At 40.4% G+C, this 20,851-nt stretch overlaps 1 protein-coding gene across 2 annotated transcripts in view; it reads left to right on the top strand.

The window, feature by feature from the left end:
- The window catches only part of HGF (hepatocyte growth factor), a 66,137-nt gene that overhangs the window by 19,976 nt on the left and 25,310 nt on the right, over positions 1 to 20,851 (top strand). The window contains exons 5-7 of one of the 2 annotated variants that reach the window (XM_029078216.2): positions 5,110 to 5,237; positions 10,225 to 10,345; positions 13,613 to 13,731. In XM_029078216.2, coding sequence (XP_028934049.1) covers positions 5,110 to 5,237; positions 10,225 to 10,345; positions 13,613 to 13,731 — 368 coding nt within the window. Of the gene's footprint in view, positions 1 to 5,094; positions 5,238 to 10,224; positions 10,346 to 13,612; positions 13,732 to 20,851 lie in introns of both variants that reach the window. The other variant, XM_029078215.2, reaches the window with a different exon arrangement.

Raw genomic sequence — 20,851 nt, 5'->3', positions numbered from 1 at the left:
GTACTAGTTAGCTCTGCTGCTGCTGCTGACAGCTTCATCTCATGGTTTCTTACTCCTGGCAACTGAATCAGGCCAGAGACTCTCACAAGTGCATTGGTTCCCAAGGATTTTCCCAGTATCCTATGAGGTTATTCTGTCCCCAATTCACAGTGTAAAAAACTCAACATGATTGAAGATCAGTCCTCCATGAGGTCTGCAAATAATTTAGGGGGCCTATAAGGTTGATAATATCACACAAATTGAAATTTTCGACCTCATTTTGATTCAGGAGAATGGCAACCTCAGTTCTAGTGTAAATATGATTGAACATGTCATTGGGTTTATTGCCAGTGAAGCTACCAGAAATACACTGGATTTGTCTTCTACCAAAATTAAAATAATTCGTTGCCACTCTAATGAGAATAATATTCCACTTAATAGATGTAGCCTGCCTTTGCAGAAAATGATGCAAGTTTTTCAGGCACAAAGGAATCCCATTTGCACCTAATCCTTCCACAACACTGGGATGTGAACTGAACCTACCCCAAAGAGGTCTTGTTTCAACTCCAACCCTCTGATTGTGATTCTGTACTAGAGAAGGAAATCTGTAATATATCTTCCTGGGAACACACTGTCTAGTGTTATGAGCGGCTTTGCCCTGCAACTTTGCATTATAACATGGGCTAATCTTGCTGCCACAGAGAGAATCTTCCAGAAACCATTTTATGCTGGATGTGTGTAGAACAGAAAAGTAAGAACAGGAATTTTTACGCCAAGTAAACTTGTTGAGATGGTGCCCTTTTCTTTGCAGCGATGCACAGGACTGGCTGAATCTAAAATAATTACTTGGAAATCCTGGAACAGTTGTTCAAGAGCTGGTACCAGTGGTATCAAAGGGGCTGGATAAGTAGATTTCTCTTTACTTCAGTCCACTATCCCAACTGACTCTGAGCAATTCCTTACTGTTCTGAGATAAGAGCTAGTAAGGAGCCATTTGGAGTCAGCCATAACCCAGAATGGGCTGCTGGGATATTACTGGTATTCCAGTGGGCTTCTTAATCGCTTAAGGGCTGCCATCTGGAAAACAAACAAAAAACTCCTTTCTCCCTCAGCAATTCCTTCTCCTTTCAATAGCATCTATTCCTCTAAGAAAGCAAGCAGCTTGGGAAGCAGTCAGGCCTAATGGATAGAGAATGGAGCTCAGAGTCGGAAGGATCTAGGTTTTAATCCAGCCTCTGCCACTTATTTGCTGTGAGACCTTGGGCAAGTGACTGAACTTTTCTGTTCCTCACTTCCCTCATCTATAAAATGGGGATTAAGACTGTGAGCCCCATATGGGACATGGACTGTGTCCAGCCTGATTAATTTGTATCTACTCCAGAGCTTAGTATAGTGCCTGGCACATAGAAAGTGGTTAGCAAATACTATAAAAAAGCAAGGCCCACAGCTTCAGCAGACAAGATCTCACTACTTCCAGAAAAAGAGATCACACCAGTTCTTCCAAGCACTATAGAGAAATGGCAGAAGAAGAGTGGAGAACAAAAGTGAGGAGAGAAAGCTAGGAGAAGAGAAAGGGGGAAAAGCGAGAGAGTCTACCCACCCTCCAACTTCTGCAAGCTTCTTTGTCTCCTCTCTGCAAATCTCCTCTTAACACTTCTGAAGACCTCTCCCCTTGTCAATTCCCAGCTTCAGATATCATCTCCTTTTCAGTGATCAGTGGCACCATTCTTAAAACGTTCCCCCTTCCCCCTTCAAATTCTCCCTTCATTTGGTTAAAGCAAACGGTTGTCATTTTCTCCAGTTACCTTTTCTCCCATTCACCTGCTCCTGCTTTGTTTGCTGCCTTCTCTTCCTCTTCTCCTCTCTCACAGTCCCAGGAATTTGGCACAGTCCTCATGATAGAGGTGCCCCTTTAAATGGGGCTTGTCAGCTTTCTGGATCGTGCCCATTGGCCTTTTAGTCAGCCATGCACCTTATATAAAGGGCAGTTTGGTGGTGAATTGAGTCCAGGCAATTGGTGCTATGCTGTAGATCACCACAGCAATAGCTACACTCTCCTCCAGTTGTTCACAACAGCCACATCAGGAAGTCATGAAGTGTTTGCACAAGGGCCCTCCTCCTGACTTATTCTAAGCCAAGAATCTGTCTGAGAATAGAGGGAGGTTTCCTCAGGAGCACCTGAGAGTCCAGACCAGGAATCAAGACCATCAGAGAAGCAGTTTAGCTTAGTGGAAAGAACACAAAGCTGAAAGCCAGGAGCCTTTTTTTTATTTTTTAAGGTATTTGTTAAGCACTTAGTACATGTCAGGTACTGTTCTAAGTGCTGGGATAGACACAAGCAAATCAGGCTGGACACAGGCCATGTCCCACAAGCAACTCACAATCTTAAATCCATTTTACAGATGGGGCAACTAAGGCACAGAGAAGTGAAGTGACTGGTCCAAGGTCACAACAGCAGACATGTGGCAGAGCCAGGATTTCTGACTCCCAGACCCATGCTCTATCCACTAGGCCATGCTGGTTCTCAATGTGGGTATAAAAGTCTGAGGTTAAAATCCCAACTCCACCACTTACCTGCTGGGTGACCTTAGACAAGTCACTTAACATCTCTGAGCCTAAGTTTTCTGATCTGTTAAATGGGATTTAAATGCTTGTTCTTCATCCTTCTCCTAGACTGTGAACCTCATGGAACCAATCTGGTTATGAATCCACCTCACCATCTGCAACAACTATTATTGCTAGGGGTTGTATTGATCAACTTCTTGCTACTGATCTGCTTCAGAACAGTCCAGTTGAACATGTCTGAGGCTTAACACTTAGAAGAGGAGGAGTTCAGAGGAATTAAGCTCAGGGTATTAGAGGGAGGAGTCTAGCTGGATAATTATCACATTGAACATTACTCTTAAAAAAAATACATAAACTCTAGCCAGACTGATGAAGGCTGATAATCTACTGCAGGAAAAGCCTACCAGTAGCAGCATTTGGGGAATAAATGGTTGTGATTTTAAGCATCACGATCATTTTTCAGTGGCAAAATCTAGTTTGAACCATAGGCCTGTCTGATGCAGTTTCAGTTTATAAAAGATCACTTAGCAAATGAGGCAACAGCACTTTCCTCTGGTTTCTGGCCATCAGGAAGAATGATAACTTTAATATCAGAGGTGCGGTGCATCAGAAGTTAGCAATGAAAGCTTCAAATTTTCTTTAAGGGAAATCTGCTAAATTCTTGTATTCATAATACCTTGTTTGCAGAAGATGGCACATGAGAAACTTTTCTGAATGTAAATAACAAACATCTGTAGATTAGCTCAAAACTCTGTGTTTCACAGTAGAGTTGGCTGATCTCTTTTTTGGACAATTCTGTATATGAAATTTCGCATTCTTGAGTGTAATATAAGAAAAGTGTTTCTATATCCAATACCACAACTAGAAACACAAGACTGTACTTGTCTTTTCTCTGTAAGGATGTTTGGAGAACATTTCACATGGGTAATAAAAACAAACATTTTACACTCCCCTGTTGCAAAATTTTGCACCACAAAAGCTTGCCTAGAGCTAATTTTAAATTGTTAATATGGTTATTGTTGAGTTAACATGATGCAGGCCATGCTCACTACTCACTGGGAACTCTAATTCTAGGGATTGGGCAAAGTGGAAAATCTGTTTAGATTCCCCACTTTAAACAAGAATTTCATGTAGACTTTAGAGCTTCAAAGAAAAATGCCTAGTTCCTTTGCTCTTTTTTCTTCATGCCTGTGTGTGCCTTCAGCCTGAGCTCTCTACCAGCCTATGTACTTATCCCCATGGCAGTAGCTTTCCTGGGCTTCTCTCTCTCTTCCACTCCATTTTTCTCTCTCCTCTGCCCCTCTTCCATTGTCTGCTTGATTGGCGTTTTGAGAGACTTGGAGGAGATGACGGAATTAGCTACTGGTGGAAGGGTCCAGGGATTATACAAACTGGAAAAATATCTTACTTAAATCTAGACTAAAATCTAGATTTTAAAATATCTCCATTGGTGCAACTGGGCCATAAACACATTAATATGATCTGAAAATAAGTTTTGACAAGGGATTTTTATGGAAGCATATTCATAGGGCTAAATTTCACCAGGACACCAGTAAGGGGCAGGACTGAAATCCTGAAAATGAACCTAGAATTTTAAAATATTGTAACACACAGACTAAGAAGACATGTGAAGAAGGGAGGAAAAAGGCATGGAACCTCACAGGAACCGGGTTTTTTTTTTAATGATTTTCTTTTAGTCCAAAATCCCATTTAGTTAGTCCTCATTTTGTTGTGTGTGATATTAATGGGGTATGATATAGACTTTCTCATAAGTGAGAGAAAAATATATGAAATAATGGATTACTGGGCATCAGCTCATGGGGTTTTAACATTTTCCTTTCTTCCAAAAGTTATCTCCAGTCAAAATTCTAGTGCTTAAAATGGTTTCTATGGAAGTTTCATACTCTCATTTTGGAGGGCTCACCTTTCATTCAATCAGGCTCTTGTTTGGAAACAATTCTGAACTATCTTTAAAACCGTTTTATTTCTGTGACAAAGGGAACACAAGAGATGCTTAATGAACTAAGATTCTAACCTCTGTGGACTTGTATCCCTTGTCCCACCAAATTTAATAGAAAAATCTATTTTCATTTGATTACTGGTTCACTTTATTACTATCCTAAAGATCAGTGTATCTTTTATTCCTTGAAAGTTGTTGGAGATTTGAGAAAGAAACATATTCATAAGACTTAAGCCTCTTTGAAAGGTTCAGTGCTGATGTGATTGGAGACAAACTGTTCTCACATCACGCTTAAATGACTAAAACAGAATGGAGATTTTTCAGAGAGCAAATTTCACCACCGCTTAATTCCATCCTGATGTCTTAATTGTAATTCCTCTGCCTCAAAGTTTGGAAAAAACCTTAAGAAGGAGGGAAGGAAGTTTAAAGCTTTTCAAAGTTGAAGTTTAAAATCAGCCATCACCTCGGGCTGTACTTATAAAGAGGTCAGGAGGTGGAAGACAATGTTATATTTGCTGTTAGATAAAAGCAAAGTTCAATCCCAAAGTTTGCATGCTCTTATACTGTAATGATTGTCATTTTAAAACTAGCTTTTTGCCTTCGAGCTATCGGGGTAAAGACCTGCAGGAAAATTATTGTCGGAATCCTCGTGGGGAAGAAGGAGGACCGTGGTGTTTCACAAGCAATCCAGAGGTACGCCATGAAGTCTGTGACATTCCTCAGTGTTCCACAGGTAAATCAACCGCATTAAGCTTTGGGGTGGTCTCTTTCTCCCCAATGGGAGAACTGGATCTCCCATTGTGACTAGGAATGGGCAATCAGATTGATACCAACAGTGTGCTTTTAAACTAGAGAAAGAGAGAGAGAGATGATTATGGGGGATTATCTTCCATGTGATTAAAAATATGGAAATGAGGCAGTACCTGTGTAAATACAGGGATACAGGGCAAATGGTCTTTGTTCTAACAGAGCAGGAAAAGTACTATTCTTTGGAGACTTGCTCATTACTATCCTCTGATGTCCTTCTGGGGATCTACCTGGACCTGGGGTATGCATGAACCCAGAACAGAGCACTAGAAGGACTCTCCCTGGTTGGGTTGGTCTTTCCAATGAATCTCACTCTCACGATGGTTTTGCATATCTTTCTAATCCCTGCTCTGCCACTTGTCTGCTGTGTGACCTGGGGCAAGTTACTTCACTTCTCTGTTCCTCAGTTACCTCACCTGTAAAGTGAGGATTAAGAGTTTGAGCGCCATGTGGGACAGGGACTGTGTCCAAACTGATTACCTTGTATCTACACCAGAGTTTTGAACAATGCTTGGCATGTGGTATTATATCATCATTCTTCTGCTTGAACCACTCATAATTATTAACTTTCTTCCTCATGGTGAGGAGGGTAAAAGTGTATTTATTTGAAGGATATTTGGCAAGTTTGGAGGCACAGATGGAAGTGAAAACTTGAAGTTCCACTAGACAACAGTCAAAGTAATTAATTTCTGTTGAAATGTTCTATTTTCCTGTTTGGGAAACTAATATTACAACTAAAAATAAGAAAAAAAACAAACAAAAATTTTGGTGATTGCTAATTCTAAATTAAAATAAGCCTCATAGCTAATATTAATAATTTAAAAATATTAATAACATAAAAAGAAGCCACTAATGTTCCCCACAAACCTCAGTCCCTCATAACAAGAATTAGGTATAAAGTGTGAAAGTTCTAGCAGTGATAGTTTAAATCTCAGAGGCAATGGGAAGTACTGATCAAATTATTTGTTAATATTGAGTTTCCTTTACTACTTAATATGGGGGTTGGATCGGAGAAGGAGCATTTAGGAATCAAGGGGATTGGGAATGACATTTAGGTAGGAGTCGTGGACAACTATGCTTCTCTAAAGGATGAATGTCTTTGTCTAATCCAAGCAGAGGGAGAAGCGTGTTCTGGGACATTTGGGTAGTAATTCTCTTAGGATTCAGAGGCATGCATTTTGTGTGACACAATTGGTTCTGCCTCTGTCATGCTGCATGACATGAAAGGAGGATGATCAGAGCACCTTTGGGTTTCATAAGTAATTAACTAGCTGAAGGTTCCCACTTATAATGGTTGTGGATAACTGTTATATTACAAATGTAAAATGGAGAAAATTGGGTTTCAAGCCCTAACTGAAGAAAAGATTTAGGAAGTCTTTTGAAATTGTAATTATCATAATTGCATTAAATGGCTAGACAAGTATCAAACATCAGAAAATTGGCCTGAAATTTGAAAAATAATACTGAATTCCTGTTTTTAATTTTCCTGTAACTTGATCTTCTGGCATGTTCATAATAGACAGCCAATGTCGGAAGTGACTACTTCATTGCTCTTTCATGGTACACAACAGTGTTGCAAAATAATACAGAATAGGAAGTAAAGAAAAACTTCAGATCTAATTGAAATTTCAGAGAAAACTCTGTTAAGTAGAACTCAGTTACTTAATTTAGCAAATGCCTAAGGGTTTTAAATAATCACCAGTGGCTAGTACACATGTATTTTCTGGAAGATACCAAATGAAAGAAAACAGAACAAATGTTCAGACATAATTCAGTCATTATCTTTCATTCTCCATAACCTTTTAAATCCTTCCTAAAAAAAAAGTCTTTCCCCTCATTACTAAAATTATCATTAATTTTTATTCTGTCACAAGTCCATCTGAACAAAGACCTATCTCAATTTCTTTATATGTATATGAAATCTGTAAGTCACCCTTGGATGGATAACATGAACTATAAACTGGAAAGGTTATGATAGAAATAATAAAGACCGGGCCCAAGCAAGCATCAGTTTGAATTTTTCTTGGAGATGTTCCCTCTTAGCAGCTGATAATACTGCTTAAAATACCCTATATGCAGGTTCACATTCTCAAAAAAAACCAACTATTTAGTATGTAAATTTTGGCATTTTGTATCTAATTGCTGGTTATCGGTGGACACCATAATGGTTATTTTTTCATTCCATCATAGTTTGACATGTTAGTTTATATTTTTTATGCTTAATTTGGGCTCATTCCTTCATTCAATCATTAAGTGCTTACTGTGTTCAAAGCACTGTATTAAGTGCTTGGGAGACTACAATATAACAATAAGCAGACACATTCTCTGCCCACTATCTTACAGTCTAGAAGGGGAAATAGATGCTAAATATCTATTAATATAAATAAATAAATTACAGATATGTACATAGGTGCAGTAGTTTTGGGAGGAGGGAGCAAGTCAGGGAAATGCAGAAGGGAGTGGGAGAAGAGGAAAGGAGGGCTTAGTCAAGGAAGGCCTCTTGGAGGAGATGTGCCTTCAATGAGGCCTTGATCGGGGATGTGAAGGGGAGGGTAGTTTTCTGTCATGCCAACACAAGCCTCAAAAGGGGAATATTGCAAAATCAAGTAATTTACTTGTCCTCTATCTGATATGTTAGTTTTTTCCCCCTTTGTAAATGAAGAATTTGTTAAGCCAGCGATAAGGGCTGCTCATTGACATAATTTGCCATTGGAGAGTGAAACAGAAAAACTGAAACAGGGCAGAGGTTTTAGTACAGTTCAGAAGACCCCTGTTTGTGATGTTTCTGAGACTTTCACTCTACAGCAACACATTCTTCTTGCAAGAGGATCTTGAGGACTAAACTATGCCCTTTTTATGGCATTTGTTAAGCACGTACTATACATCACACACTGTTCTAAGTGCTGGAGTAAATATAAGTTAATTAGGTTAGTCCCTCTCTGTCCTTCATGGGGCTCAAACTGTAAGTAGGAGGCTTACAATCCAAGGAATTTAATTTTTATCCTGGTGGAGTTCAGGAACCAGAGTGAACTGAGAATGGGTGGGCAACCCCAGAGAGAAGTAGGGAGGAACAGAGGTGAGAGACAAGGATTAAGGTGTTGAAATTTCATCTTTTCTCCCCCTTCCTTAGGCTGATCATTGTGGGTAAAATCAATTTAGCATCCTTCAGGTCCACTGGAACCCAAAGAGCAGGTCGGTAGGTCAAACAGTCAATCACATCTGTTGAGCTCTTACTGTGTGCAGAGCACTATATTAAGCACTTGAGAGAGTACAAAGAACAATATAGAGACACATTTGTCAAGGTTCATACTCTGTTTTAATGGGCCCTCTGCCATGTTGATTTCATGGAAATGAAAGAGAGAGCAGTCTCGGTAGAGTGGAGGGGATGGAAGCCAGATTGGAGGGGGTTCAGGAGAGAATTGGAGTTAAGGATTCTAGGCAGCGAGTGTAGATGACTTGTTCTAGGAGCTTGGAAAGGAAGGGTAGTAGGGAGATAGGGCGATAACTGGAAGGGGAAGTGGGGTCGAGAGAGGGTTTTTTTAGGATGGGGGAGACATGAGCATGTTTGAAGGCTGAGGGAAAGAAGCCATTGGAGAGTGAGTGGTTAAAGATAGAAGTTAAGGAGGGGAAGAAGGAAGGGGCTTCGGAAATGGGGTCCGAAGCACAGGTGGAGGGGGTGGCACTTGCGGGGAGGGAGGAGATCTCCTCTGAGGATACTGCAGGAAAGGATGGGAAAGTAGGGGAGAGCGTTGGGGGAGGTGGGAGGCACCAGGGGGAGGGGTGACTTTGGGGAGCTCAGACCTGATTGTGTTAATTTTCGTGATGAAGTAGGTGGCCAGATCGTTGGGGGTGAAGGATGGGAGAGGGGGAGGGACAGGGAGCCTGAGGAGAGAATTAAAGATCCGGAACAGTTGGCGGGGGTGATGGGCACAGGCGTCAATAAAGGAAGAAAAGTAGTTTTGCCTGGCAGAGGAGAGGGCAGAATAAGGCAGGAAAGGCTAAATTTGAAATGGATAAGGTTTGCTTGGTGCTTCGACCTGCTCCAACAGCGCTTAGCAGCTCGAGCATAACAGCGAAGGAGGAAGACAGAGGCAGAGACCCAGGGCTGTGGGTTAGTGGAGTGAGAGTGGCGGAGGGAAAGGGGGGCAAATGAATTGAGATGAGTAGAGAGGGTGGAGTTGAGAGCGGTAACCTGCTCATTGAGAGTGGGAAGAGAGGATAGGGAGGCAAGGTGGGGAGAGATGGTTTTGGAGAGATGGATGGGATCAAGAGAGCGGAGTCTCTGTCGGGGTGTAATACAGATTTGCAAGGGAAGAGAGTGTGAGAGAAGAGGCAGGTGAGAGGGTTATGGTCCAAGAGAGGGATTTCAGAGTTGGTGAGGGAGGAGATAGTGCAGAAGTAGGAAATGATGAGATCGAGGATGTGACCAAGTTGGTGAGTGGGCGAGATGTGGTGGAGCAGGAGGTTGGCAGAGTCGAGGAGCGATAGCAGGCGGGCGGCAGAGGAGTCACTGGATACATCCATGTGGATGTTGAAGTCTCCTAAGATCAGAGTGGGCAGAGAGAAGGAGAGAAGGAAGGTGAGAAAGGGGTCAAGATGGTTGAAGAAGTCGGAGGTGGGACCAGGAGGGTCCCTGGACCCACATAGAAAACACATAACGAATACCAGAGTTACAGTGATTGTTGATGCTTTCCACCACTCTGTTTTGACCCTTGACTCCACTGAGGAGTAATATTAGGATAATTGTATTTCATTAGGAGCATGTTTCACAACTGAGTGCTCAGCATGTGAAGCCACACTCACTGACACCCGTCATACTCCCTGTGAAATAGCTGAAATTTTTGAATGCAAACAGTAACATGTGTTATCCTTCTGCTTCAAGATACTCGCGTAATTGTTTCTCCTTTCTGCAGTTGAATGCATGACCTGTAATGGCGAGAGTTACAGGGGCCCCATGGATCACACTGAATCAGGCAAGGAATGTCAGCGTTGGGATCAACAGACCCCACACCGGCACAAATTTCTACCAGAAAGGTAATGTCATCTATATCATCACTTGCACTAGCACAGTACACCATGGTATAGTGACTCTAGCAAGCCTTCCTTCCAGTTAACATTGCTGTTGAATCCAATCTAATGAGTGTCTATGGGCCTAGGACATGGCTGGGAAGAGTTGAGGAATAGGACCAGAGAGGACACTCTCTTAACCTAGTGATCTTCTCCTGTGAGTAGAGGCTTTACTCTGATAACTCTCCTACAGACTGGAGGGCTTATTTAGCACATAGCTTGTGGTCAAAAACAGCCCCCGAATCTGGGAGGCTGGAAGAGGAGTCTTCCAAGTTTATGCTCATGGAAAACCCATTCTGGTGCACAGGATACACATCAGACTCACTCTATTCCAAACAAATACCTTAGAGGAACTGTAGACCACAAACTCCACTAGATTGTAAGCTCTTTGGGATCAATCAATCGATCAAATTTATTGAGCACTTACTGTGTTCAGAGCACTGAATTAGGTGGTTGGGAGAGTATAACACAACAATTACAGACTCATACCCTGCCTATAATGAGCTTCAGTCTGGAGGCGGAGACAGACAGAAACATAAAACAAATTACAGATAGGTACCTAAGCAGGCAGGGGTGGTGGATAAAGGGAGCAAGTCCGGGGGCGACACAGAAGAAAATGAGAAATGAGGAAATGAGGGCTTAGTCAGGGGTGGCCACTTGGAAATGTGCCTTCAGTAAGGCTTTGAAGTTAGGGAAAGTAATGGGGATATGGAAAGGGAGGGCATTTCAGAGCAGAGGCAGGACTTGGGAGAGAGATCGGCGGTGAGATAGAGGAGATCAAGGTACAGTGAGTAGGTTGATGTTAGAGGAGTGAAGCATATGGACTGGATTGTAAGAGGAGAATGGTGAGGTGAGGTAAAAAGGAGCAAGGTGATTGAGTGCTTTAAAGCAGATGATAAGGACTTTCTGTTTGATGTGTAAGTGAATGGGCAACTACTGGAGGTTCTTGAGGAGTGGGGAAACATGGACTGAAAGTTTTTGTAGAAATATGTTCAGGGCAATAGAATGAAATATGAACTGGAGTGGGGAGAAACAGGAGGCTGGGAGGTCAGCAAGGAGGCTGTTAGTGTAATCCAGGTGGGATAATAATGTTGGTATTTGTTAAACGCTTACTATATGGCAAGCACTGTTCTAAGCTCAGGGTAGGTACAAGGTTAGCAGGTTGTCCCACATGGGGCTCACAGTCTTTATCCCCATTTGACAAATGAGGTCATTGAGGCACAGAGTAGTGAAGTGACTTGCTCCAAGTCACACAGCAGACAAGTGAAGGAGATGAGATTAGAACCCACGACCTCTGACTCTCAAGCCCGGGCTCTTCTCCTGAGCCATGCTGCTTGGATTAATGTGATAGCAGTTTGGACAGAGAGGAAATGACGGAAGTGGTAGGACCAGGTAGGAGTGAGCAACCGTCACATGAAGCACTGGACACCTGAATTTCTCATCTCATTCATGATAGCTGATAATCATCACCACCAGTATAGAGTGTTTCTCCAGGAAAGGCACCAGCACTCTGCAACTGGCTATGGAGTGGATCAAAATGCACCTTAAATTGGAATTCTGAGCTTCCTGTTGAATTGTATTTCATGTTTAGAATATATATGGTAACTAATTTAAAATATAATATTCAAAACATATATAGCACTCTGATCACTGTATCACCTTCCAATGGACTGATTTCTTCTGTCCTATGTAGTTGGACCTTGGATGAACAACAGTAATAAATTTACTGTGCTAAAGAAAAGTTCCCTCTCAAGGTTGCACCTGGAGAGTTTCCAGGACTCTACCAAGTCTCGACTGTGGGAGGGAGAGTCAAGCAGAGGCATATCTAATCCATTCTTAGCTTGGGCAGTGGCTAGCAAGTGGAAGGCAATCCTCTACAAGTCAAAATTCACCTGTGCTGGGCAGTTGTGGCATGGGAGAGAGTAAAAGGTGGAGACTCGAGTTTACTGCATGGAAGGAGGCAGTGGTAAATCACTTACATATTTTTCCCAAGAAAGCTCGGACAGATACACGACCAGAACAATTTCATAAGGAGATGGGGTGTTGTGGGAGAGATGTGTCCATGGAGTTACTATGGGTCTGAGATGACTCGACAGCATAAGGCAAGACAAATAGAGAAAAGTCAATTCATGAATACTAAAAATATAGAGATAGCTGTTTGGTACTACTGATAGCACAATGGCGTAGCAAATTTTGTAGTGTTCACTAGTAAAGGATATATTAGAATTTAAATATCTTTGATACAATTATTATCAATTACTTAATTTAGACAACACTCAAATGTTTGTGCCCTCACTTTTACATATGAGAAACTTCTAATAGATTAAGTGATTTCCCCAGTGCTGTGAGGTATAGAGCTGGTATCAGAATTGTGTATTTCCTGACTCCACTGATGTGTTCTAGACCCCATTCTTATTACTCATTGTTGTTGCCTCAATACAGGCAAAGTGAAATCAAGGCCATTGGATTCAAGCCAAAATCATTTTTACTGTGGCTGTTGGCATTGATTATATTCCCCGGATAATTGCTCAACACCGACACAAAGTTTCTAGGTTTAAGTCTGCTGAGTAAATCATGCAAACCCAAATAGCTACCCGCTAAGGGGAACTCCCTGGATTTGGAAGTTGTTGCCAGGCTTGTTTGGTCCTTTTCTAATTAAATTAAATCTCCCCTTGAAAAAAATAGAGCAATAGCAGAAGAAATATGGAAACAATTAAAATTAAACACCAATTTCAGACCCAGATAAAGTAGAGTGGGTGACTTGGGGCACTGAAGTATGCCTTTTGCCTTGGTGGAAGTGAGGGCATGACCCAGAAAAGTTTGATTTCTAAAGTGGAACTATCATTAGTAAGGGAGCTATTGAAAAATAGCAGTCAGCTTGAATTAGGGCTGTCACACAAGGAGACCTGTTTTCTTAATGAGTATGGTATGCTGGGCTGTGTTTATAGAATTCATGCTTAATTGGGCTTTTTTCGAAAGGGATTCAGTCGTGTCTGTCAACTGTTGGTCAGTCACCAGAATGGACTAAACTAATTAGCAAAGTTATCCCCATCTGGTGCTACACATACTCTCACCAGCATCTGAAAGGAGACTTGAAATAGCTCTAACAAGGTGAGTTCAGTGGAAGCCGTCCCCTTGCCCAGCCAGGAGGACTGAGGCCAAACTAGGAGTCACCTGACCTGGGTGTTGTTGCTAGACAGATTTACGGGACACATTTCTTGGTGTGCTTTGCAGATACCCTGACATGGGCTTTGATGATAATTACTGCCGCAATCCCGATGGCAAGCAGAGGCCGTGGTGCTACACTCTTGACCCTGACACCCCCTGGGAGTACTGTGCCATTAAAACGTGTGGTGAGTTAGACCTAAATTTATTGCTTCCTGTTCCCTCTCATAGGCTGGATCTGAAGAGAGAATGTTAAGTAAGATGGGGTGATAGCAATTTCTGTCTCTTCACCCTGATCCATAGAACTTCCCACTCCATCAAGGGCAACTTTTAACCTCTCACCCAAATGTGTTGTTGGTATTTAGTGCTGAGCGACCTGCCTTCTGAGCAATTATCCTGAAGGTATTTGCCTATGCATAGAGGCAGGGGAATGGAATGAATGACCTCTGGAAAACTTGTCCAGTTCTAGAAGAACAAACTTTAAAAAGCCATTCAGTGTCATCAATGTATACAGTGGCATTAGCTATTTATTAGATTTATATTAGACTTTTCAAAAGATTAAGTATCTTTCCCAAGTGCACCATCTTTTCATCCTACCAGCCACATGGGATTTTATCTGCTACTTGGCTTGTATATTCATCTGTGTTTACTATTGTCTATTCTTGAGCTCATTTTATTTATAGTTTTTCATCACTTTATGCCTGGCTGTCTTCCCTGTCAGGCTGTAGGCTTCTTCTGTATGTTCCCCAGTCTCAAATCCAATGCTCTACATCCAGTAGGTGTTCAGTAAACACTACTGATGATGGTACAAATTTAGCAAAGATCTGGTGAATTAGAAATACTGATGAGCTCAGAGAAACTTACGGAGGAATGTCCTCATAGATGATCAGTTGTACTAAGCCAGCTTGTAACCAAGACAAGATTAACTCATTCTTTTAATCATATTTATTGAGTGCTGCTTACTGTGTGCAGAGCACTGTGCCTTGAGTCTGGGAGATTACAGTATAACAATATAACAGACACATTCCCTGATACAGGAGAAGACCAGAAATCCATGCCCTTTAGAAGGCCAAGAAATGTGTGCATTTGGGATTTGAAAGAAAGGTCACTGATTGTAACTTTACTAAAGTATATTGCATACCAGTTGTTGGCTTTCTGTTTGTAATATGAATATGTATCTACAAGTTAAGCAAATTCTCTTGGAAAACTGATGAAACAAGCCTTACATGGAAACACGAAAAACAGATTAATACATCCACATTTGGCTATGGGTTGGGGGATGTTTATGGATTTTTATGCTCTGCCAATTTTAGCTCCTATGCCTCAATGTACTTCTACTGTAAGATCATTCAAAACGATGGAATTTGTTTAAGGACAATACTTTTATGATTGGAAAAAAATATTCATTTGGAGTGTGAAGGGAAAGCGTAGTTGAGATCAAATCTTTGGCTAATATAAAGTGAACAGATTCTTTTTTGTATTTCTCTAATTCATGTGTGTTCAAAAGTTGAAGCATTTTGCAGAAGGCCTTAGTTTCTGTCAATGCATCTAGACATAATACTATCAACAACCTTTCCCCTCAGAGAATTAAGAGTGTATGGAAGGGGCTGACATGAACCATTAAACAAGCAGTAGAACCAGTAAGATTGAAAATCTTTCAGAAAAAGCCTTCTCTCAAGCTTTTCGTACCAAAAGAGCTCGGATGGGTTCCAGTAAACTTTCAGATATGAAATTTGGACTCTTGTCCAAAAGAAACGTGCAAGCAATTTGGCACTTGAAGCCTTCCCTAGTTCCCAAGTTGGTTTATGGCAATAAGCCCTTTATACTTGCAATTTATTTTTTCTATTAGCAGTCCTGTTTTTACTGGTTACTGTGTAGATCTTTCTGTTTTCTTTGGAAATGAAACTCATGTACTGATAATTAGAGTTTCATCAGTGTCTCTTCCTTTTTTGAATAGGGCTGTACCTTGTAATATAGCAGTGTACTTGATGCCAATGCCAAACACTGTTGTTCCCAAAAGAATAGAACTACACTGGCAAGACAGAGCCTTCCTTCCAGGAGGGCATCTACATTAATTTATTATAGCCTCCCAGCCTGGGGAGATTTCAACAGCAAAAGTTGTTTTCTCAAGAACATTTCCAAACAAAAATCATCTTTCCACTTATCACGGCACAACATCGCTCGTGTTTCAGCCTGGGGAATAGATAGTCTTTCTAAGGAGAGGTTGTTCACGTTTCCCTGACTGGCAAATGTTCTATCCTTAGAGGTTTCAGAGAAGAGAACCCATGTTTTCTAGGAAAGTTGGAGAGAAATATTTATGAAAGCATTTGTGCTATGGAATTGGTACAGATATTTTTCAAATGCTTGGCTAACTTGACCAACAGTCGAGATAGTTATGCATTCTTGCAACATTTTGTTTGGCAGTGTATATGGGGCTCTGGGGAAATAAGTATGTGCTCCCCCCCACCCCATTCTCCTTTCCAGATCATCCCACCCTGCTTCCCCCATAAGACACTTTTAAGGAAATAAGTTTGAATGAGAAGATTTCTTTATATTAAACTGTCCCTGCCTTACTCATTTTGCTGTGAAATTCTTGCTTGATTTTGGCCTCATATTTCTGACAATTTTGTACTTTGATTAGAGGAGAAAATGATAGGGTTAGGCCTGTTTATTCCATAATCAGGAATAACTGTCTCTGCTTGTACACTATTCACATAGTAAGTGCTCAGTAAATATGACTGAATGAATATCTAGAACTGCTTTATGCTCTACTAGTGGTCACTAGCATTTTACTCATTACAATCGTCATCAACAACTAATACCACTATGTAGAGCCTTCAAGAGGATCTCTTAAGGGATCTTTTTATTTTCCAAATAATTTACAGATTAATGGTTATTTAGTTTAACAGGCAATCTTTATCATAAATAAGATATTATTGATGTTTTCTTGCCCTCTTAATTGATAAATGTGCTGTGCAATTAGTTTGCAAATAGCCTTTATCCTTTGACTTCCGAGGAAAGCTCCTTTGCACATATGGAATGTATAGCTAGAAATGTTTTCATTGAATTACACTCAGAAATAAGTACAACTGTCAAATAGTTTAAAATCACATTTTTTAGGGAGAAGGACGTTTATAAAAATGTTAGCAGATATTAGTGCTAAATATTTGCAATCAACATTGTACTGTTTCACAGATTTTATGAGTATGTCTAAAATGGAATACTGTTTCATTTTTTGCATTTAACCATTCATGTTTATAACTATGAAAAATTAGGATCCAAGTATTCTCTTACTCATTCCTTTCTTCCCTCTCCCCAAGAAATAATTTGAGTCAATGAACATCCATAAGGTTTTTTTTTTCAACTCTTCTTCAGATATTTGTAAGAACGAGTTCTTTCTGGATTGCTTTTATAATAATAATGCTTGTATTTTTTAAGCACTTACTATGTGCCAAGCACTGTTCTAAACACTGGGGTAGATACAAGGTAATTAGGTTGTCCCACATGGGGCTCACAGTCTTCTACAGATTTGGGGACATCTTAAGTCATCGTTAGGCACATTAGATAGGGACACAGATATTCAAGGGAAATAGAGGGTAGAAACCAAAATGAAGGCATGAGTTCAGTAGTCCAGATTATTCTTTCATTAATAAAAAAAATTAAAATAAATCTCCCTGAGGGTACCTTTATCTGCCTGGCTGCTCTCTCCTTGTTAGTAAAGTGACGCTTTACTTTGACCTTTGCGATGTTATACTGGTCATGTTTTGAAATGTGCCAGTGAAACACATCCTTCCAGAATAATATCTTCCATATTTTCTAGCAAAAAAGCCTTGTGAATGTGGAAATTTGAAGGGCATTTTATCCTTATTTTACACGCATTTCTTAAAAAACAGTCACTGTGATCAATGTAAGGAAAATTTCACCCTCCATTAGTAGCTGAATTCCCAGATCTCCCATAATGCTATTGAAGGTTCATGTTGGTGAATAGCACTTTCTTCTTTCTCTTCTCACACCACAAAATGTCACAGGCAGACATCAACACCACCAGTATAACTGATGATGATGATGATGATGATTGCTTTTTCTCCTCAGCTTCTCTCTTTGGGCAATTAAAAAGGAATAACCTCCTTGTTTTTGAGAGTGAGTTATTCACCACCTTCTTCTGAAAAATCAATGCATTTATTCTCTGCAATTCTGTATAAGAGCTTTGCTTTTAAAAGAGAGATTATTTTGAACATTCTTTAAAATCTTAAGACATAAAATGGTGGAAAACAAACACTGAAACGGCAATAAAATGTACTTCTTGCCCACACCCACATGCCAGGGAAGGTCTGAAGGGATAGTCTGTTTGAATAATAAGTTGGTGGCAACCATAATTGAAGTGAAATAGGATGACTTTAGGAGACGCTTGTATGGATCAAGTTAGAAAACAGTGTAAATCATAGCAATTACTCGTATATGAGATGTGTCCTAATTTGAAAGTGGTAAATGGCTGTTTATCTTTTTGAAGACCAGAATCACTATAGTGGCAAACCACTGGAGACCAAGTTATACTGAAAAACATATTGTTGATGTTCTTCACTTAAAAAAAACAAATCATAGCTTCAGTGGCACAAAGTAAGCGTGAGAGATTGGCTAAGGTGAAGTCACAAAATTAACCTCATACTGTACAAACAAGTTACTTAATCTGACACTAATTGAAGCAAGATTTAAAATGCTAGTACAAACAGATTTTCAGCAGTCCTTTTATTTAGTTCAAATGAAAGAGCTGTGTAGTAGATTTCATTCTATCAATGAACCATATTTATTGAGCGCTTACTATGTGCAAAGCACTTTGCTAAGTGCTTTGAAAAGCACATCTAGAGAAGCTCATTTTGAAATTACCTGGAACTGTTGAAAATCCAGGACTGAAGATAAATCTTATGTTTCTCAAAATTCATGTATCACAGTTCTATACCTCAGGATACTACAGTCCATTCAGTGTTTCTCACACACACACACACACTCACAAAATCAAACACTGATATTGGTGGGCAGTGCCATTCATTCATTAAAGATGTTTTCCATTAGCACATAATGTCAGGCAGAATAATTCATTCAATCATATTTACTGAGCAGAACACTGTACTAAGCGGTTAGGAAAGTACAATGCAACAAGAAGCAGTTACATTCCCTACCCACAACAAGTTTACAATTTAAAGTGAGTTAGACAGACATCAATACAAATAAACAAAATTGCAGATGGACTGGGAAGGGGGAAGAGCAAAGGGCACAAGTCAGGGTGAAGCAGAAGGGAGTGGGAAATGAAGAACAGTGGGGCTTAGTCTGGGAAGGCATGTTGGAGGCCATAGGCCTTGTGTGAGAGAGAAGCAAGAATCTTGAAAAATTTTATTTCTTGACTTTGAATTCATAGCAGCAAGATTCCTTCAGCAAAAGTTAGATCAATCCCTCTGACAGCCCACCCACCTATGTAACAATAGGGTAATTAGAAAGACTTTACCCTAATCTCACACAGCTTTAGGGGAACTGCTCATTGAGCCACACTTTCTTTGGTTCAAGACTGGATGGTTATAAATCAATCACAAGCAGGAGGTAATGTAACAACTGATGGAGAACCTGTGGAAGGAAGACAAGGAAAGGAGAGGCAGAGAGGTGGATTTTCCTCCTGGAATTTAAAAGCTCTACTTAAATGATTGATTGGATAAATTCCTCCCAGCTTCCTACTGGTGTTTCTGAATCCCAAAGGATTCTGGGAAATGTAGTCTCCAGAGAGGAAAGGTTTACTGGACTAGGTTTCCTATTTCTTTCAGATGGCTTTGGTCACAGTTCAGTTAACCATATGGTCCTGGATATTTACACAGCTAAACTCTGCCTACACACAAATAGCATCAATGAAATATAATTAGAGCATACATCAACATTTTATAAGTAGGGTGATGTATGAGCACTCTTTTTAAATGTTGATTTGAGTCAATTGCAGCCTTGATTTCAAAACGGCAAACCACTGTTTCAATCACAACTAAGAACAATACCTACATAATTCAAATGAAATGCCTCTAGAAAATGACTGGAATAAGTGGTAGAGGGCTTGCTTAAGGGACTAAAGTTGACGGAAATATGTAGTCATACTTGTAATTTCATGTTCAAGGACTTCAGTACCTTTAAAAAATTCCAAACCATAAACTATAACAATAATGGACATTAAACAGAAACTAAATTCCTGAAACAAGGGGAAAAAACACAATTTTTCTTCTGTATTCAGTAGGAAGTAAATCATGTCTAATGAATGTGTCAGGTTGTTACTTTTTAAAATACTTTTCTAATAAGTACACAAATGCTAGAAATGGCTGTTAGGTTTGTATGACATGGGATGCTGGAAATCAATTGGGAAAGTGAGTAGAATAAGGCTTTCATAAGGACTTCAAATATATCTTGGATTTAGGAAGGGGAACATGTTTCCAGCCATGGGGACAGCATAAATGAGGAGACAGAGGCAGTAGAGTTGAGAATATGGCAGAGTTAGCTTGGAGGAACAAGGAGAGTTTATGAGGGTGCAGTGGGTGAAGAGAACAAATGTGGAAGGTGTGGATAACCCAGAAGCTGACTGTGAAAAGTTTTTTCTTTGTACGGGGAAAATGGTGTGTCACTGGAGGGTTTTGAGGAGCGTTAAAGACGTCTCAAATGTCACTTGAGGAAGATGAACCTTGCAGTAGGCTGTAACATAGAGTGGCAAGGGGAGGGACAGGAAGAGGGGAGATGAGCTCATTGTTGGCAGGGAATGTGTTCATCACCTCTGTTATATTGTACTCTCCCAAGTGCTTAGTACAGTGGTCTGCATGGAGTTGAGTGTTCAGTAAATATAATTGATTGATGGGGATAGAGAATGGTAGTAGAAGCAGCATGGCTTAGTGGAAAGAGCACAGGCTTTGGAGTCAAAGGTCATGGGTTCGAATCCCAGCTCTGCCACTTGTCAGCTGTGTGACTGTGGGCAAGTCACTTCACTTCTCTGTGCCTCACTTACCTCATCTGTAAAATGGGGATTAAGACTGTGAGCCCCACGTGGGACAACCTGATTCCCCCGTGTCTACCCCAGCGCTTAGAACAGTGCTCTGCATGTAGTAAGCGCTTAACAAATACCAACATTATTATTATTATTAGTAGGGCAGTGTTCCATCTGCTGTTTGATTAATCTACTTTGCAAGTTCTCAAGAGAGAAAATTTAGGTTCTCTTTTTTAAAAAAATGGAATTTGGATGAACATCTTTGATTCAGATTTAAAGATATATGAAAGGAAATGAAGTGCTTTTCT

This window comes from Ornithorhynchus anatinus, chromosome 13 (assembly GCF_004115215.2).
Source record: "Ornithorhynchus anatinus isolate Pmale09 chromosome 13, mOrnAna1.pri.v4, whole genome shotgun sequence".
NCBI lineage: Eukaryota > Metazoa > Chordata > Mammalia > Monotremata > Ornithorhynchidae > Ornithorhynchus > Ornithorhynchus anatinus.
Note: the sequence above shows the minus strand (reverse complement) of the source record. Positions and strands in the feature narration are given on the sequence as shown.